This window comes from Balaenoptera ricei, chromosome 16 (assembly GCF_028023285.1).
Source record: "Balaenoptera ricei isolate mBalRic1 chromosome 16, mBalRic1.hap2, whole genome shotgun sequence".
Taxonomy (NCBI): domain Eukaryota; kingdom Metazoa; phylum Chordata; class Mammalia; order Artiodactyla; family Balaenopteridae; genus Balaenoptera; species Balaenoptera ricei.
In genome coordinates, this window is record NC_082654.1 from 65,634,697 (window position 1) to 65,654,948 (window position 20,252).

Sequence of the window (20,252 nt, forward strand, 5' to 3'; positions counted from 1 at the left end):
AGAACACTTACTGCCTGGGATCGTGGCTGGCCTCCATTACATACATGTCCTTTGACTATGGGCAGATCATCTGAGCCTTCCATAATTCATTTATCCATTTGTTAAAGTAGAACTTATGATTGCCCAACTCTCTTTCTTTCTTAATTGTTCTGAGGGTCAGAGTAGAGAATTCTGTGAAAACATTCTGAAAGATCTGAGGTCCTCCATAAGTATGGGGGAATGTTATTAAACCTTCCATGCCAGCGGCCTGTTACATTTCTTGAGCCAGCCACTTGAATTCCTTATTCCTCAGAAAACGAACAACCCAATCAAAAAATGGGCAGGGCTTCCCTGGTGGCGCAGTGGTTGAGAATCTGCCTGCTAATGCAGGGGACACGGGTTCGAGCCCTGGTCCGGGAAGATCCCACATGCCGCGGAGCAACTGGGCCCATGAGCCACAACTACTGAGCCTGCGTGTCTGGAGCCTGTGCTCCGCAACAAGAGAGGCCGCGATACTGAGAGGCCCGCGCACCGTGATGAAGAGTGGCCCCTGCTTGCCGCAACTAGAGGAAGCCCTCGCACAGAAACGAAGACCCAACACAGTCAAATAAATAAATAAATAAATAAATAATTAAAGATGCTAATAATTAAAAAAAAAAAAAAATGGGCAGAAGACCTAAATAGACATTTCTCCAAAGAAGATATCCAGATGGCCAACAGGCAAATGAAAAGATGCTGAACATCGCTAATTATTAGAGAAATGCAAATCAAAACCCCAATGAGGTGTCACCTCACACCAGTCAGAATGGCTATTATCAAAAAGTCTACAAATAATAAATTCTGGAGAGAGTGTGGAGAAAAAGGAACTTAATGATGTGGTAGTTTTAAAAAGCATTGACAGAGTCATCATGAAGTGAATCAGAACTTAGTTGGAGGGACTTCCCTGGTGGTCCAGTGGCTAAAACTCTGTGCTCTCAATGCAGGGGGCCCGGGTTTGATTCCTGGTCAGGGAACTAGATCCCACATGCTGCAACTAAAGAACCCACATGCTGCGACTAAAAGATCCCGCGTGCTGCAACTAAGACCTAGCGCAGCCAAATAAATAAATAAATGTTTAAAAAAAAAACTTAGTTGGATATCCCCAAACTTACTTTACAGTGCAGTATTGTTTTTCGTTTGAACAATATAAGATGTCATAATCTTTTCTGTATTTAGGGCTTTTAGACTTTTACGGCTTCTGAAAGTCTAAATCCAGCCTGTAGAGGGCTTCATAATTTTATACTTAGAGTGAAGGGTAAAATATGACTATCAGAAGAATAGTTCTCACCTCCCACTTATTCCAAGGATAAATAAACATTTAAAATCTTAAGGAGTTTTCAAGATTTATCAGAGTACAAAATTATTAAAAATCTTCTTGCTAAATTCTGAAGTTTAAAGTTACATTTAAATCACTGAGTTGCTTTTAGAAATAGTGAACAACAGCAACAACAAAAAACTTTGTAAGTTTCAAACATCCTGGTTAAAAGGTTTTGTTTTTCTTTAGGAAGATTTGATTGCTCAAATTCAAAAGAAATATACCATATAAAAACATGGTGAAGTAAACTGGCCGAAAAATTGTAAAACTAGATCATCAGTTTGGCGTTGTAGTAATCATTGGCATTATTTTTACCATTCTCTGATGTACAATTAGGTTATGCCAGTTCCTCAGCCTGACTCATGGTCTTACAGATTTTAAACTAATGCCTCCTTTACCTTTAGGAATTTCTGGATGTCCTCATTTTCTACCAATTTACCATTTTAATCACTTTGTTAATTCAGTTATTTCATGTTAAACCACTTGAAACCAGTAAGAAGACAATGAGAAGGCTTGGAGCATGTGAGAAGGAAAGGAGAAATAAATGGAGTCAGGGAGAACAAATAGGAGAGGCAAGATGAAAGTGATCCAGATAGGGAGTAGAAAAAAAATATGGGAGTTGTAAAAATTTACAGAAGCATAAAGAAATAAAATGAATAGTGATGATCTGGGCAAATCCTTGCAAAATCTGATGTTCAACCAAATTGTGTCAGGATGATCAAGGCTTAAAATGGTCAGCCTTTTTATTCTTTTCTATATTTGTTAAACTCCTTAATATGAGCCATTTTCAATAAACATGGAACTAGTTTATAGATAATCTCTCCTCATTTTATTTTGTAAAATTTTCCCTTGCAAAATATTTAGCACAAGCTGCAAAAAATTAAACCAAGCTGCGAAATATGTAGTTTTATAAATATCTGGATAATAAGGTATTTGCTGTGACTTAAATGTGATATTATTGCCAAACCTTGTCTTAGGAACATCACATTTGTACTGTATTAGTTTAGATTCAGCTTCAAAGAGGCCATTTAGAAGAGTCACTGCCTTGGCTGCCAGACATGGCTGGTTTGAATACCAATAGATTAAAAACAAGTTAAATAGTTTGAAAATGAATAGGTTGAAAACAAATGGCTCAGATGAGCAGCTCAAAATCAAATTGGTTGAAATGAGGGACTGACATTTCTAATCACTGAACTGATGGAATTTCTGAACTAAAAATTTAAGTTTAGAAAGTACTAATTAAATGTTTGAGAAAAGAAGATTACAGGGAAGGCAATATATGTTGTGATATGAGCCAGAAAACTTAGTCTCAAATTCTACACTGTGATACAGAAACTGTGAATTTGGTCAACTCACATAACTACTTTGAGCCTCAATTTTCTACCTTGTAGTATTGTTGGTGGTATTTGGTATGTGAGGATTAGAGGTGGTGTTTGTAAAGTGTCTGGTATGGTGTGCTTGGCACATAGTAGACAGTCTTTATTGTTATGTGCAAACTAAAAAAAGGAAGGTTTAAAATATCACTTACAGCTAAATCACAGATAAGTTAATCGTAAATCAGCATTTCTTCTATGAGTCTAACCTGTTCTGAGTACCATTAGGCTAATCTTGATACAAAGTATTGCTTGCTTTTAAAATTAAACATATTCAAACTGACTTTCTGCTCATTGTCTAAAGGAATTGAGTCTTCGTCATTCTCAAGAGAGAACTAAGGGGGGAAAAAGAGAACGAAGGGTTGCATGTGTTTGCATTAAAGTATTAACAGTGGGCTTCCCTGGTGGTGCAGTGGTTGAGAATCTGCCTGCCAATGCAGGGGACACGGGTTCGAGCCCTGGTCTGGGAAGATCCCACATGCCGCGGAGCAACTAGGCCCGTGAGCCACAACTACTGAGCCTGCACGTCTGGAGCCTGTGCTCCGCAACAAGAGAGGCCGCGATAGTGAGAGGCCCGTGCACCGCGATGAAGAGTGACCCCCGCCTGCCACAACTAGAGAAAGCCCTCGCACAGAAACGAAGACCCAACATAGCAATCAATGAATCAATAAATAAATCTTTAAAAAAAAAAAAAAAGTATTAGCAGTATATTAGCTGTGTAGATTTTTAGCTCAGAGATAATGTTATAATCACCCAGGTAGAGATGCCATGAGAGATACCTAGATAATAACATAAAGAACATTGTTTTCTAATCCATGTATAAGGAGGGGCGAACTGATTTAGATTTTTGGGAGAGTGGCAGAAGCTCTGAAAATTAGTATAGATTTAAGTTTGGGCTAATAAAAATGGATGCAAGTTACAGTAGCATTTGCTCAGTAAATGGGGTAAGGTATCTCAGGTCTATTTAAATAATATTAAACAAATACTAAAAATTTAACACTGGGTATTCCTTGGCAGTCCAGTGGTTAGGACTCTGTGCTTCCACTGCAGGGGGCACAGGTTCGATCCCTGGAGAGGGAACTAAGATCCCGCAAGCCATGTGGTACAGCCAAAATAATAATAATAATAATAATAATAATAATAATAATAATAATGATAGTAATAATAATACAGTGTCAAAAAAATTAAAACTAAAAAGTTAAATTAGGTTAAGAATACAGAAATCACTTAAATTGCCACTTTTATATGACTAGTATGCTATTGTAGGCCAAAGTTGTGGCAAAAAAAATTATATTTTCATTTGGTAAGACTAATAAAAAGATGAAATTATCATGTTAAAAGCCTACAGAGAAAAAGAAAGTCATGACAATACCTCAAGCTCTTCCTTTCCAACCTGGGCCTGGCAGGATGGCTCCTGCAAAGAAGGGTGGTGAGACGAAGAGTCTTATCTGCTCACCAACCAGGTCATGACCAGGGACTACACCATTAACATTCACAAGCACATCCCTGGAGTGGACTTCAAGAGTGTGCCCCTCAGGTACTCAAAGAGATCCAGAAATTGGCCAGCAAGGAGATGAGAACTCCCAATGTGCTCATTGACACTATGCCTAACAAAGCTGTCTGGGCCAAAGATATGAGGAATATCCCCTACCATATCTGTGTGCGGTTGTCCAGAAAACATAATGATGATGAAGATTCACCAAACAAGCTCTATATGTTGGTTACCTATGTACCAAGGAGGTAACCACTTTCAAAAATCTGTCACCACTTTCAGAAATCTACACAGTTGATGTGGAAGGGAACTGACCACTGATTGTCAAAGAAAGTTATAAAACTGCCCCCCCCCAAAAAAAAAAAAAGAAAAAGAATGTCATATGAGAAACCAAAATAACACAGAGTGTTTTTTTGCCCATCCAGTGTTGGAAAAATTATCTAATAATTGAATATTCTACTTGTCTAATAATTATCTAATACTTCTGATAAGTTAGAGGAATAGGACTTATATTCTAACAGATGACATTATAAATCAGCACAATCATTCTGGAAGGCAATTTCTATTAAAAGCCTTATGCATTGTCCTAATAATTCTATTTTAGGAATTTATCCATAATGAAATATTTAGTTATAAGGACATTCATCAAAGCACTGTTTACTATTACAATATCATGTAGCAAATAATGGAGACAACCTAAATGTCTAAGAGGATTGTTTAAATAAATTATAGTACATCCAGGTAATGTTTTTCTCACATAGAAAGATGTTCACAATATAATGTAAAGCAGGAAAAATTGACTACGAAATAGAATTACACCATTATTGTGGGGTTTTTTTAAATAAATTTATTTTATTTTATTTATTTTATTTTTGGCTGCGTTGGGTCTTCGTTGCTGCACGTGGGCTTTTCTGTGGTTGCGGCGAGCGGGGGCTACTCTTCATTGTGGTGTGCAGGCTTCTCATTGTGGTGGCTTCTGTTGTTGCAGAGCATGGACTCTAGGCATGCGGGCCTCAGTAGTTGTGGCACACAGGCTCAGCAGTTCGGCTCACGGGCTCAAGAGCGCAGGCTCAGTAGTTGTGGCGCACGGGCTTAGTTGCTCTGCAACAAGTGGGATCTTCCCGGACCAGGGCTCAAACCAGTGTCCCCTGCATTGGCAGGTGGATTCTTAACCATTGTGCCACCAGGGAAACACATTGTCATGTTTTAAATGTATGTATGTGTTTAGATGTGTGTAAATGCCCCTGTATAAAAGGTTTGTAATATTATATATTTAGGTGGTTATTACTGGAGGATGAATATATATATTTAAAAATTTTTGATTGTCTATATTTTCTAATTTTTTTACCTTGAGCATTTATTTCTTTTGTACTTTACAAAAATAGAAGATTATTTTTAATTTTAAACATAACTGATACATAACTATACCTCAGTAAAAAAGATACAAATAAAAATTCAGCTGGGAGACTTCCCTGGTGGCGCAGTGGTTGAGAATCCGCCTGCCAGTGCAGGGGACACGGGTTCGAGCCCTGGTCCGGGAAGATCCCCCATGCTGCAGAGCAACTAAGCCCAGGCGCCACAACTACTGAGCCTGTGCACTAGAGCCCGCGAGCCACAACTAGTGAGCCCATGTGCCACAACTACTGAAGCCCAGGCGCCTAGAGGCCACGCTCTGCAACAAGAGAAGCCACCACAATGAGAAGCCCGTGCACCGCAACGAAGAGTAGTCCCCGCTCACCGCAACTGGAGAAAGCCCGCACGCAGCAACGAATACCCAACGCAGCCAAAAATAAGTAAATAAATAAATAAATATTTTTTAAAAAAAATCACCTGGATAGTTTATGGAATTTGAAATCATATATTGATGAAAATCTAGAACTTAATACTAAATTTGTTTATCAGGAGATTTTATTCCTAAAATAAATTGTTTCTATGACCTTGGACATTTATATTTTTATTATGTTTAGTCTGTAACAAATTTATGTAAATTTTATTTATTTATTTATTTTTCAGAATTCCTGTATGTTTTGGGTTTTTTTTGGCCTAGCTGCTCTGCTGGCAGGATCTTAGTTCCCCGACCAGGGATTGAACCCAGGCCCTTGACAGTGAGAGCACGGAGTCCTAACCACTGGACCACCAGGGAATTACCCTTACCTAAATTTTAAAAAGAAAATAGTGACCATGCTTTGAATTTTTTTTAAAAATGCCTTTATTTTATTTTTAAAAGAATTCCTTAGGTAGGTTAAGCATCTCTCCATTTTAGGATTAGAGAAAATAAGGAAAAAGTCAAATATCCTGCCTAGTGCCTTGGAGATAGTCAGTTTTTCTTTTCTGATATCTTACCTGTGAATAGACAAGTAATAGAATTTAAAAAATACTAACATGATCCACTAACACTGTACTATTTTGGTGCTAACATTATAACTTCACAGTGGGAAGAACTTGAAAAGATTTTACAAACTGACCCTTTTACTTACAAGTTTTTCAACTGATAATATTATGATATAATTCTGTCAGTAATATTACCTTTGATTTCATTGGGTTTTCATCATTACTGTATAATTTGAGAGCATTACTAATGATATGAAAGGTATATATATATATGTATACATAATATATGATTCTTATACATTTAAGTTTCTGCTTTCTTTTCAGGTATGACAGCAGTTATCTGTACTTACCCTCTTGATATGGTTAGAGTACGCCTAGCATTCCAGGTGAAAGGGGAACACACTTATACGGGAATTATTCATGCATTCAAAACAATTTATGCAAAGGTATTTCATTTTTACTTTTCTTGTCTATAACATGTCCTTTTATATTTAGGCAAATGTTTTGAATGTCATTGTTTTGAAAGTTATTGTTTTACTTATAATTACTGATACTAATCATAATTGTGAAAACACATCTGTGTTTCAGTGTGGGTCCAGAATAATTTTTCCTGTATAATGTATGCTTTTGTTCTTTTGCATTTATCATAATGAGCCCAGTGTAATTTCACTTCTAATTTTTCTTCACTCAAAAGGAAGGTGGTTTCCTTGGATTTTACAGAGGCTTGATGCCTACTATATTAGGAATGGCTCCATATGCAGGTATGTTTTAAATTTGGCAAAATCTTGGTTTTTTCATTTTCTTGTAGGAGTGATTTTAAAGTTTAGCATTTTATATTTAAGCCCCTAATCTGTCCAGAATTACTTTTTTTCCTCCCTAAAGATAGTCATTGATTAATTTCTCCTTTCCCCAGTGATCTGTAGTGCTACTTCTTAAAACAATAATAGAATGCAGTTTTATAGTAAGTCTTTATATTTGGTAGGACAAGTCCCTTGCTCCTTTTTTTCAGGAATGTAAGGACTGTAGATATTTTGCTATTCCATGTGCATTTTAGAATCATTTTTTGATGTTGCACAAAAATCCTTGTTGGAATTCTGAATGAAATTGCATACAGATCTTGGACATTTTTGTTAGATATATTCATAGACACCTTATAAGTTTTGTTGTGTCTTTTAGAAAATTACATTTTCAGTTTATTGCTTGATTTAATTTTTATATGATTTTATAGCTAGCCATTATTCTACTTGTTGATATGATAGCCAGCTACCATGTTACTTGTAAATGCTTTGGATTTTCTGTGTGGACCATTACATCCTGTGCAAATAACATCATTTTTCTTACTTCTGTTCAAATCCTTATTTGTCTATTTATTTTTTTCTTATCTTACTGTACCAGCTAAGGACCTACAGTGCAGCAGTCAATAAAAGTGATGATACTTGGCATTTTGGCTCGTTACTGATTTTATAAATTTATTTATTTTATTTATTTATTTTTGGCTGCATTGGGTCTTCATTGCTGCATGTGGGTTTCTCTAGTTGCGGTGAGCAGGGGCTACTCTTCGTTGCGGTGCGTGGGCTTCTCATTGTGGTGGCTTCTCTTGTTACAGAGCACGGGCTCTAGGCGCACGGGCTTCAGTAGTTGAGGCTCGCAGGCTCTAGAGTGCAGGCTCAGTAGTTGTGGCGTACGGGCTTAGTTGCTCCGCGGCATGTGGGATCTTCCTGGACCAGAGCTCGAACCCGTGTCCCCTGCATTGGCAGGCGGACCCTTAACCACTGCACCACTAGGGAAGCCCAACATTCTTTTTTTTTATATATACTTTTCCATTGTGGTTTATCACAGGATATTGAATATAGTTCTCTGTGCTAGACAGTAGGACCTTGTTTATCCATTCTATATATAAAAGCTTACATCTGCTCACCCCAACCTCCCGCTCCATCCCTCCCCCAGCCCCCTCCCCCTTGGCAACCACCAGTCTGTTCTCTATGTCCAAGATTCTGTTTCTGTTTCATAGATAGGTTCATTTGTGTCATATTTTAGATTCCACATATAAGTGATATGGTATTTGTCTTACCATTATGAAACTTTCTTAATATCATCTAGTATATTGTCATTGTTCAAATTCCCCCCATTCATAATTTTTTTTTGCCCAGATCCAAGTTAATATTTGCCTGGGATATCTTTTTTCATCCTTTCATTTTCTACTTTGTCATGTTTTTGTTTTAGGTATTTATTTTGTAATCATTATATATATATAGCTGGGTATTTCTTTAATCTGGTCAGTAAAATCTTTTAATTGCCGGTTAGTATACTTAATGGTTATTGTGATTATTGATATATTTGGACTTGTTTCTTTACCTTGCTATTGATTTCCACTTGTTTTTCTTTTTTATATTCTTTTTAATAAATTTATTTGTTTTATTTATTTATTTTTGTCTGCACTGGGCCTTCGTTGCTACACGCAGGCTTTCTCTAGTTGGGGCGAGCGGGGGCTACTCTTCCTTGCAGTGTGCAGGCTTCTCATTGCGGTGGCTTCTTTTGTTGTGGAGCACGGGCTCTAGGCGCACAGGCTTCAGTAGTTGTGGCACGCAGGCTCAGTAGTTGTGGTTCACGGGCTCAAGAGTGCAGGCTCAGTAGTTGTGGTGCACGGGCTTAGCTGCTCCGCAGCGTGTGGGATCTTCCAGGACCAGGGCTCGAACCCGTGTCCCCTGCATTGGCAGGCGGATTCTTAACCACTGTACCACCAGGGAAGCCCTGTTTTTCTTTTTACGTTTCTTTTTATTCCTTTCGTGTTTGCTTATTTTTCTGAATCCTTACCCCCCCCCCAAATATTTTATAAATATATAAGTTTATTTGCTTCCTCCTATGCTTGATGGTCTTTATTTATTTAGTTAGTTTGTTGTTTATTTCTTGTGGCTTTTTTTGAGTGGTCTTTAATTATGAGTCCATTACTTGATTTTAACCCCTGAGTTTCTGACCCAGTGATTTCATCTTCTGTAGGCCCAATGGCAGGATCTGTCTCAATGGCCTGGCTGCTATTGCCATCAAAATGCAGAGTCACTCCACCTCTCTCATGGGCCACAATCCCCAAGTGGGCCTCATATTATATGTTTGGAAGGTGGTGCTGCTAGGGATTCTTGGAAACCTTCTCTTCCTTTTTGTAAGCCCAGCAATGGATACAGTTGCTCTGCAATGACAGAGTTCCTCAGAGTACCTAGACTGCCATTATGCTGGAATCAGAACTCTTTAGTTTTTTTACTGTATTTTTTTCTCTTTCTAATTTTTTTTGTTTGTTTTGTTTTTGAAATACATTTTTTACATAGTTACAGTATGTATATAATTTTGTTTCTTAATTTTTTCCCATTTCCCAAATGGTTTTCAAATTTCTGAATACTATTCACATTTTTATTAATTGTGTCATATTTCAGTGAATACCATTCCGCATAATTAAGGTATTTCTATTTTTTTTCTACTTGTGTTTAATTTGCTATGAATTTCCTTGTTGTGAGCTTTTCCTGTGGTTAAGATTTCTGTATTTAAGTCTATAGAATAGATTTCCCATATATAAAAGTGTATGGGGACTTCCCTGGTGGCTCAGTGGTTGGGAATCTGCCTGCCAATGCAGGGGACACGGGTTCGAGCCCTGCTCTGGGAGGATCCCACATGCCGTGGAGCAGCTAAGCCCGTGTGCCACAACTACTGAGCCTGTGCTCTAGAGCCCGCGAGCCACAACTACTTAGCCCATGTGCCAGAACTGCTGAGGCCCGCGTGCCTAGAGCCCGTGCTCCGCAACAGGAGAAGCCAGCGCGATGAGAAGCCTGCGCACCACGACAAAGAGTAGCCCCCACTCGCTGCATCTAGAGAAGGCCCGCGTGCAACGACGAAGACCCAATGCAACCAAAAATAAATAAATAAAAATAAAATTTAAATTTAAAAAATAAAAACCACTTCTTTAAAAAAAAGTTTATGAATATTCTAAAGTTGTATAGCATCATTATAAAATACTATAAGATCATAAGAATTTTATATAAAGAATAAATGCATATATTGAGGTGTTATCCTAGACTGAATTTTTGTTAGTGCTTATTTGTTTTTAAGAATCAAGTATCTTTTTCAATATGTTTTAAAAATTCAGTAGATATCAAGATGTCTTGAGTAATGTTTAGTTGATAGGTATACTTGAGTTCTGTTAATTTTTTTAATGTATGACTTTAATCCTTTTATTATAAAATCGTGTAAATATTCAGCCAGCACCAACTGCACATTATCAATAACTTAATTCAATATTCATTAGATTCCATGTGTCTGGTGAGTCTCTCATTGTCATAACTCTTCCTCGAAGACAACATTAGACACTGAATTGAAATAACAATGCTTTATCACTTTTGAATTTCTTGCTTCTACCTTACATTATCACCATCATTGTTATTGTAAATATGTCACATTTACTTAAGATTACTAATCATTAATTTAACTTTTACTTATGGAAAACCTTGGAAAACTGTTCAATTCTATTCATGTATAAGGTGGCATTATACTCAACTACTACCTTTATTCAGTGAACTGAACATTATGTTAGGGTGTGAAAAACCAATGTATAATTTTTTATAGGTGGTAATTTTGTTATCTTTAGGTTATTTGTAAACATTAATTAAATCTTTTTATCTTAGATTAAGCCAAACATTGGAAATGAGGAAATGCATAGTTAGTCCCTTGAGTTAATTGGTTATTATGTAAGAATGGTGTCTTCTCACAGCTCACATTCTGTTAAGCATCGTGGTGAATTTATATTTTGTTTTTCAGGTGTTTCATTTTTTACTTTTGGTACCTTAAAGAGTGTTGGGCTTTCCCATGCTCCTACCCTTCTTGGCAGACCTTCATCAGACAATCCTAATGTCTTAGTTTTGAAAACTCACATAAACTTACTTTGTGGTGGTGTTGCTGGAGCAATAGCACAGACAATATCGTAAGTTTCTTCATCAAATTAATTAAATCAAATTACATTTATCCAGTACTGATTTTTAGCATTGGTTAGTTGTCTTATTTTTTCTAATAGATTATTAAAACACAGGATCCCTTGCAAAATATAAATATTAATTTAATACATTTTTTCCAACGTGCCTGCACTTTAAGCATATTATAAATAACTTCGTGCCAAATTGACCAAATTAGTTTGAACCTACTCAATTTCTGTGGATTTTAAAAGAAAGAAAGGAAAAAGAAAGCTAGAAAGAAACACTATAGTTTTCATCCATATTTCCTCATGAATTTGCCTGTATGAGTTTTCTGAAATTTGAGCCATTTAGTGTGTGTGTGTTTGTGTGTGTGTGTGTGTGTGTAGGTACAACTTCTCTTGCAGTAAATCTTGAAGACCTACTTTGTGCCAGTCAGTATGCTAGGCATTGGGAGCTTCACTGAAGGAAAAACAAAAGTATTGCCTCAAGAAGCCTATACTCCTTTTTTTTTTTTTTTTTTTTTTTGGCTGCCTTGGGTCTTCGTTGCTGCGTGCAGGCTTTCTCTAGTTGCAGCGAGTCGGGGCTACTCTTTGTTGCGGTGCAGGGGCTTCTCATTGTGGTGGCTTCTCTTGTTGCGGAGCACAGGCACTAGGCTCTCAGGCTTCAGTAGTTGTGGCGCATGGGCTTCAGTAGTTTTGGTGCACGGGCTTCAGTAGTTGTGGCGTGCAGGCTCTAGAGTGCTGGCTCAGTAGTTGTGGCACATGGGCTTAGTTGCTCCGCAGCATGTGGGATCTTTCCAGACCAGGGCTTGAACCCGTGTCCCCGCATTGGCAGGCGGATTCTCAACCGCTGTGCCACCAGGGAAGTCCCAAGGAGCCTATACTCTTAAGACAGTAGCAATGCAAGGGAGTTTTATATTAATATAAGTGTATTAGGGACATAGATAAACTAGGTGGAAAGTGTAATTGGAAAGTTGGCTTTAGAGAATTTCTGTAGACCAAGAGAGATTGGATAGATGAGATAAAAAAAAGGCTGGAATACTAAGAAGCAGGAACTTTTCAGGAACAGGAAGAAGGGAAGCTCTCTGTGACTGAGGAGTATCCTGAAAAACAGGAAGACAACAGGAAATAGTAGTGTCACAAAGGCTCAAAAAAGAGTATCCAATGGAAAAAGAAAATTCAAAGTAAGATGGGTAATGAAAAGTAAGGTATTCATCGGATTTCACAATGAAGGATTACTTTTGTGAAGACAGATTCAGTATACTTGTGTGTGGGAGCAGATCATACTAGACTGAAAGTAAAGGAAAAAAGGTGTAGGGACTTCCCTGGTGGTCCAGTGCCTAAGACTCCGTGCTCCCAATGCAGGGGGCCCGGGTTCAATCCCTGGTTTGGGAACTAGATCCCACATGCCGCAACTAAGAGTTCACATGCTGCAGCTAAAGATTCCGAATGCCACAACTAAAAGATCCCGCACGCGGCAACAGTGATCCCGCATGCCGCAACTAAGACCTGACACAGCCAAATAAATCAATAAATATTAAAAAAAAAAAAAAAGTGTGTAGTTTACTTTTAGAAACATGGCTGCGGAACCTTGTTCATTTGCAGAGACATGATCACCTCTAGCTATTCTGATTCTCTTCTTGGTTTTACTGCCCCTTTTCTTTATTATTTACTTCCAATTTAGATCTTTAAAATCTGTCTTCTCTTTTCCACTTACTTCATAAGCTATATTCTACACCCACTGACTCTTTTTTGTTTTTAATATTTATTTATTTATTTGGCTGCGCTGGGTCTTAGTTGCGGGCACACGGGATCTTTGGTGCTGCATGTGGGATCTTTAGTTGTGACATGCGAACTCTTAGTTGCGGCAACTTTCCCTTTTCAGGTATCTTGCTGATTCATGTCTTCCTCCTCCTACCTATCTGTGCTGATTTTTGTAAGGCCTAGCCAGACTTTGGGCCTCTGCTCTTCCCGTAAACATCCAGAATAGCTGACCTATCTTTATGGTTTCAGTGGTCACCTCTGTACAGATAACTAATTCTATTTAAATCTTCATTGCTCACTCTCATTACTTCTCTAGCAAGCTCTTGGATGTTTCTACCTGGACTTCTGTCCTCAGTTCAAGCTCTGTAATTCATATACTGCTTTCCTGTCTTCTTTTTCGTGTCTGTCCTCGGCCCCCAACTTTCCTATTTGTTACTGATCACCATTAATCTTCTAGTCCTGGTAATACCTTGAGATCATTTTTCACATTGTACATATCCAAATATTTTTGTCATTTTTTTGCTTAAAAACATTACCTAGAATGTTATTTTCTTTCTTTCCCATTGTTATTTCCCTAGTTCTGATCCTTGTACTTTGTCTTCTTACTTTCTCTTTATTAATCAATTCCTTCCACCCAGACACATCTTTTCCTGCTTGGAAACTGAATCCTTCAGGTTGGGGTTTTGGTCCCTTTATTCCCCATAAAGTTTTTTCCTCTCTCTACCTCCCATTAAAAGATAATTCAGGACTTCCCTGGTGGCGCAGTGGTTAAGAATCCGCCTGCCAATGCAGGGGACACGGGTTCGAGCCCTGGTCCGGGAAGATCCCACATGCTGCGGAGCAACTAAGCCTGTGCGCCACAACTACTGAGCCCACGTGCCACAGCTACTGAAGCCCACGCACCTAGAGCCCGTGCTTCACAACAAGAGAAGCCACCACAATGAGAAGCACGTATACCACAACGAAGAGTAGCCCCCACTCGCTGCAACTAGAGAAAGCCCGCGTGCAGCAACGAAGACCCCACACAGCCAAAAATAAATAAATAAATATTTTAAAAATTTGAAAAAAGATAATTCATGGAGGGGAATTCCCTGGTGGTCCAGTGGTTAGGACCCCGCACTTTCACTGCAGGGGGCATGTGTTGGATCCTTGGTTGGGGAGATAAGATCCTGCAAGCCGTGAGGCAGGGCCAAAAAAAAAAAAAAGGTAATTCATGGAGATGCTGCTTAGATGCATAGAGCTCTTCATCTATTACTAATGTTATTTCTTAAGCTGTTTGGTTGGTACATGGGTGGTTTTTTTATTATAATTATTTCATAGTAAATTTAAATGTATATAAAAGTATATAATTATTTTCGTCATATCACTTATGTATATATTATATATATGTATGTATATATACATATGTGTGTATGTATATATATATGTATAAACAAGAGCTTTGAATAGGGAAGTAGAAAGCAGCTTTATGACATGGAAAATGTCTCTAAGACTCAATTTTCTTATCTTAATATTGAGATAACAGTACCTACTTCACACAATTGTTGTAAAGATGGAATGAGATAACGTACATAAATTGCTTAGCACAGGACCTAACATAAGCAGTCAACATTAGCCCCAAAAAAGTAATTAAAAAAAAAAATCACCTGGGGTCCCACTCCTAAGAGATTACTTTTGTATATTTCATTTTAGGCAATCTTTAAAATTTTTTTTAAATTGAGGTATAATTAATGTACAATATTATATTAGTTTCTGGTATATAACATAATGATTTGATATTTGTATATATGGTAAAATGACCATGACAATAAGTCTAGTTAACATTCGTCACCATACATAGTTGCAGAATGAGGCAATCTTTTCACATAGAATTTTCTCTATCCTCTAAATGCAATTATCTGTATTGTTAATTTTAGCCCTTAAGGAGAATTTTTTGTTGGCCTACTGTATACAGGGGCACTTGCTGAATACTCTTAGGGTAGTGGTTCTTAACTGGGGTGGTTTCGCCGCTAGCGGACGTTTATTAATGTCTGGAGACATTTTTGGTTGTTACAACTGGGGGTGTGCTACTGGCATCTAGTGGGTGGAAGCCAGGGATTTACCTAAACACCCTACAATGCCCAGGACAGCTCCCACAACTAAGAATTATCCAACCCAAAATGGCAATAGTGCCAAAGTTAAGAAACCCTGTCTTAGGGTTACAACAATGGAAAGCACCCCGTCTATTTCCTCAGGAAGTGGCATTTAATTTGGTTTGGGGGAATAAATAGAACTTGATATTGGGTGATGAAAGAGAAGAATCATTTAACCCAAGGGAACCACTTAGGCAAAGGCAAGGAGACCTCTGTATTGTTATTTGATTTTATTCATATGCCTATATCCTGACTCCCAGATTAGACAAAACAGTAAGAGAATAGGAACACATTATTTCCTAGCATACATAGGGCTTTGTATTCAATAATTGCTGAGTAGAAAACTAAAAATCATTTTTAAGTCCTTCTTTTTCTTTTTTTAGCTACCCATTTGATGTAACACGTCGGCGAATGCAGTTAGGAACTGTTCTTCCAGAATTTGAAAAGTGCCTGTAAGTTCTTCATTTGTCATTGTTCAATTTCTTTAGGAAATGTAATGTGTATAGTAAGTAGGGAGATAGGACTGTGATCTCACTAGTAGTCTAGAGCTTTCATTTTATCTCCCATAGTATTCTTTGGTAAACTGAATTTAATGAGGTCCTAATCCTCCTATTAAAATTTTCATTTTAGGGAATTCCCTGGTGGTCCAGTGGTTAGGACTCGGTGCTTTCACTGTGGGGGCCAGGGTTCGATCCTTGATCAGGGAACTAAGATCCCACAAGCCTTGCGGCCAAAAAAAAAAGCAAATTTAATTTTAGAGCAGCTCTTTTAAATAAAAATATAATGTGAGCCACATATGTAATTTAAAATTTTCTGGTAACCTAACCACATTAAAAAAGTATAAAAAGAAACAGATGAAATTGTTTTAAAATATTTTATTTAAACCAATATATTTAAAATTTATCACTTCAACATTTCAGTATTTTACATCCTTTTAAAAAAAATACTAAGTGTTTGAAATCCAGGGTGTATCTTACACTCACAGCACATCTCAATTTTGGACTTTCCACATTTCATGTACTCAGTAGCCACATGTGGCTAGTGGCTACCACTATTGCATAGCCCAGCTCTAGAGTTTTCTATAATCTGTAGAAATTTCGAATCATTCTGTTTGATTGGTGATGTGTTGTTCCTCAGGGGAAGAGCAGAATGTTTATTCAGGACCATGAATTGCCTTCATTCACCCAAAAGATTTTTTGAATATTTCAGTCTACATTGCATATTGAAAGAGAAAGACAAAGCCCAAAATGTTGGTTTGAAAGGAAAGAACACTGAAACAAGAAAGTCTTTATTGATGAAATCTGAAAGATAGTCCTTCAAGCTTTAGTTCTATAACCATCTGCTCATTGTAGCATAGAACGTGAGCAGAAACTTGAGAGTTTAAAGGGCAACTGCTCATATATCCTTTAAAAAGACTACATCAATATTTCAAATATTATTATGAAATAGTGTTGCTAGTAAATGTCACAGACATAATGCAAACAAAATATATGGTATTAATGAGCCCCGGAATCCTATGCATAATGCTTGTACTTGTTTGGAATGAATTGCTCTTTTATTATGAATTTTTAGCTTGGTTTTTTTTTTTTTTAATTAATTAATTAATTTATTTATTTTTGGCTGCGTTGGCTCTTTGTTACTGTGCACGGGCTTTCTCTAGTTGTGGCGAGCAGGGGCTACTCTTCGTTGCAGTGCGCGGGCTTCTCATTGTGGTGGCTTCTCTTGTTGCGGAGCATGGGCTCTAGGTGCGTGGGCTTCAGTAGTTGTGGCTCTCGGGCTCTAGAGCGCAGGCTCAGTAGTTGTGGTGCACGGGCTTAGTTGTTCCGCAGCATGTGGTATCTTCCAGACCAGGGATTGAACCCATGTCCCCTGCATTGGCAGGCGGATTCTTAACCACTGTGCCACCAGGGAAGTCCTTTAGCTTGTTTTAACACTTACCTTCCAAAAGCTACTCAGATGGCATTTTTAGCTTCTTGTAAAAATGCTATTATGGATCCTGAAATTGTCTCTTCGTGACTGGGCATAAAGGTGTCATCATTTAACCATTCTCTTTCAGTACCATGCGGGAGACTATGAAGTATGTCTATGGACACCATGGAATTCGGAAAGGATTATATCGTGGTTTATCTCTTAATTACATTCGCTGCGTTCCTTCTCAGGCAGTGGCTTTTACAACATATGAACTTATGAAGCAGTTTTTTCACCTCAATTAAAAAATATCGTTATTTCTTTTCCTTAAACTCTCAGAGGGAAAAATAAAATGTTAATTTAATTTGGGGAGAACATTACTTGAAGGGGGATATTTACCCTGTCACAGGAACCACTGGTATTTTAGTACTTGATTTTTCTATTCATCACAAATCAAAAGTGCTTACTATACTTTTTACGCCAAAAGTTATATCTTAGAACATTGCAAAAAAATCCTAAGCTGATGCTGGCTAATCAGTAAGGTTATTTGAAACCATTTTAAAGTTTTATTTGGATAGAACTAACTTAAAATGGGATTCAAAAGGTTGCCATTAGTTTTATCATGCTATTCCAAGCTTTTAATTGTAATCATGATTTTCAAAGACTCTAATGTTGGTTGCTGTTATTGTTATTATTATTATTAACAGTCTTGGTTATATTGCAGCAGAATGATGAGAGCTGAAATTTTAAGTTATATAAAACATAGGTTAGAAGCCAGCATTGAAGTATTATTCTTAATATTTCCCTTCTCATAATTCTGCTCCGCTGGATAAAAGGACAAACACTTTTTCTCTTCATTTTTTGATAAATATTGTATTCAAAAAGTAACCATGTAGAGACTCATCAGTAAGTCAAGAATTTTCAGGTATTGCTCAAATGTTATTACCAGTTTGAGTGATTTAAATGTGTTTTTAAAAGTCAATGTATTTCCCAAAGGCAGTAATAGTAAATACTGAATATCTTTGCTCTCAAAACAAGTTAGCATTATAGATTTGTTTTTGTTAGATGATTTGATGTATACTAGAAAATTTATTTAAGTGGACTGTGAAATATCCATTAATATAGATGTGAATGTCAAAGAATGTTTCCAAGATATTATGTTATGACACAGCAACTAGTTCTTCCACGTAAAATAATTTTAGTGCAATATAAACTTAAGTAGAGATGTAAAACATGATCTGAATTGCTATCATTTATATTAAAATGGTTTAAAATGTAAGAATTCCAGTTATTATGTTTAGAGTAGTTTTTATGTTTTATTATAAGCATGACAAAAATGGGAGGGGAACAGTTAATAGTTCTGTCCTCAGAAATAGCAATTTGTAGAATTGATGTGATTTTTAAGACATTAGAAAACTAAATTGAAAGTGTTATTTCTGCTTCAATTTTTATTTTTTTGCATAAAATATTTCTTGTCATAACTTGGTAAAAATTATATGAACTGGTTTCATTTTCAAAGTCTTTATTTTAAAATAAATGTGTATCTTTGTATGATTTATAAGTGTACCCACAGGTAAAAATACATGTGTTCCTAAAACTATTTTGTATATTTTCATTTCTCGGCTACACTGTAGCTAAATACTGCTATCAAATCTCAAGATAATTTAAATGTATAAAATAAGTATCTCAGTTATGTTATCAATAAAAGAGGACTGCAAATATTTTTTTAAATAAAAATTTGCATTCTATGTTACAGAATACATAGGTTATTAAAAATAAATTTTATTCATATTTCAACAATTATTCCTCTCTTTTAACTATTTACATTATTGAAGCACAAATATTAAACATAATGGAAGAATACTTAAAATAATGACAGTATTTTTATCTGATTTATTTCAGATTGATAACGCAAAGTGAATCTTGACAGATTATCTTCCATTTGAATATTGACTGTTTATGTTTTGATCTCCATTGTAATACTTTCCTTGCCTTTTATTGGGTACAGCCCTCTGATCTATAGAATGGGGCAGTGATTTTGTTTAGGGATTGATGAGTGAGGTACCATTCCTAGCTGTTAATGGTGGCCTGTATGGAGATGGAAAGGTTAGTGGGTATATATAATAATATCTTACAACATTTTCCCCCAGATTACTCAACATCCATTTATGCAGCACCCATTGTGTGCCACGGATTATATCGGCATTATGGGGGCATACCTTGAGAGGTCTGTTAACTGTACTTGCAGTCTGATTTGGATTCCCTATAGCATCTATCACTGGGTATTTCTCTAACAGGGTATGTACCATACTTTTTAGTTACTGCATGTTTACTTGTCCTCCCAATTGGTTCTTTCATGGGCAGAGTCATACCTTCATCCTCTTTAAGGAGAACAGGGTATGGCATCATAATAGTTGCTCAATGATGTTTACTGATGGGCAGAAGGAAGGTTTGGTCCCTGTTTTTGGAGAAAATGTTCTGGTAGAGAGAAACGAGGCACAAATAGTTCAGGGAAAGAGCAATTTAGAAAGAAAGTTATTTGTTTTTTCTTGACAGAAATGTCTTGTTGCTAATTTGAGCCAGGATGAATGGCAAATAATAATATCTATATTATATCAGTATGCGTTGCCTTGCAGAGTGGGCCAATGATATCTGACATACTTGTATAGCAACTGTATACTTAAACACTTAACATCAATTCTTTGAATATGACATTGTTACAAACTAGAAATCAATGACAAATAATAAGTCATGTATATTTCCTGAGGATTTACTATGTTCCATTCCTTATTTTAAGCACTTTTGATGCCTTAACTCTATAACAGTACTATAAGATAGGCACTATTAAATGTTCCTTTTTTACGGTTGGGATAACTGAGACCCAGGGATATCAAGTAACTTGCCCAGGTTCACACAATAAGTGGTGGATCTAAGATTCAGCCTATAGCCTAGTCTACTAGCCATGATG

At 36.8% G+C, this 20,252-nt stretch overlaps 1 protein-coding gene across 5 annotated transcripts in view; it reads left to right on the forward strand.

Moving 5' to 3' along the window:
• The window catches only part of SLC25A16 (solute carrier family 25 member 16), a 47,788-nt gene that overhangs the window by 15,042 nt on the left and 12,494 nt on the right, over positions 1-20,252 (forward strand). For 2 of the 5 annotated variants that reach the window (XM_059900717.1, XM_059900718.1), the window contains exons 3-7: positions 6,854-6,975; positions 7,224-7,290; positions 11,330-11,492; positions 15,760-15,828; positions 17,433-18,988. In XM_059900717.1, coding sequence (XP_059756700.1) covers positions 6,854-6,975; positions 7,224-7,290; positions 11,330-11,492; positions 15,760-15,828; positions 17,433-17,589 — 578 coding nt within the window. In that variant the 3' untranslated portion in view covers positions 17,590-18,988. Of the gene's footprint in view, positions 1-6,853; positions 6,976-7,223; positions 7,291-11,329; positions 11,493-15,759; positions 15,833-17,404; positions 18,989-19,434; positions 19,583-20,252 lie in introns of those variants that run through there. The other 3 variants (XM_059900715.1, XM_059900719.1, XM_059900716.1) reach the window with 3 other exon arrangements.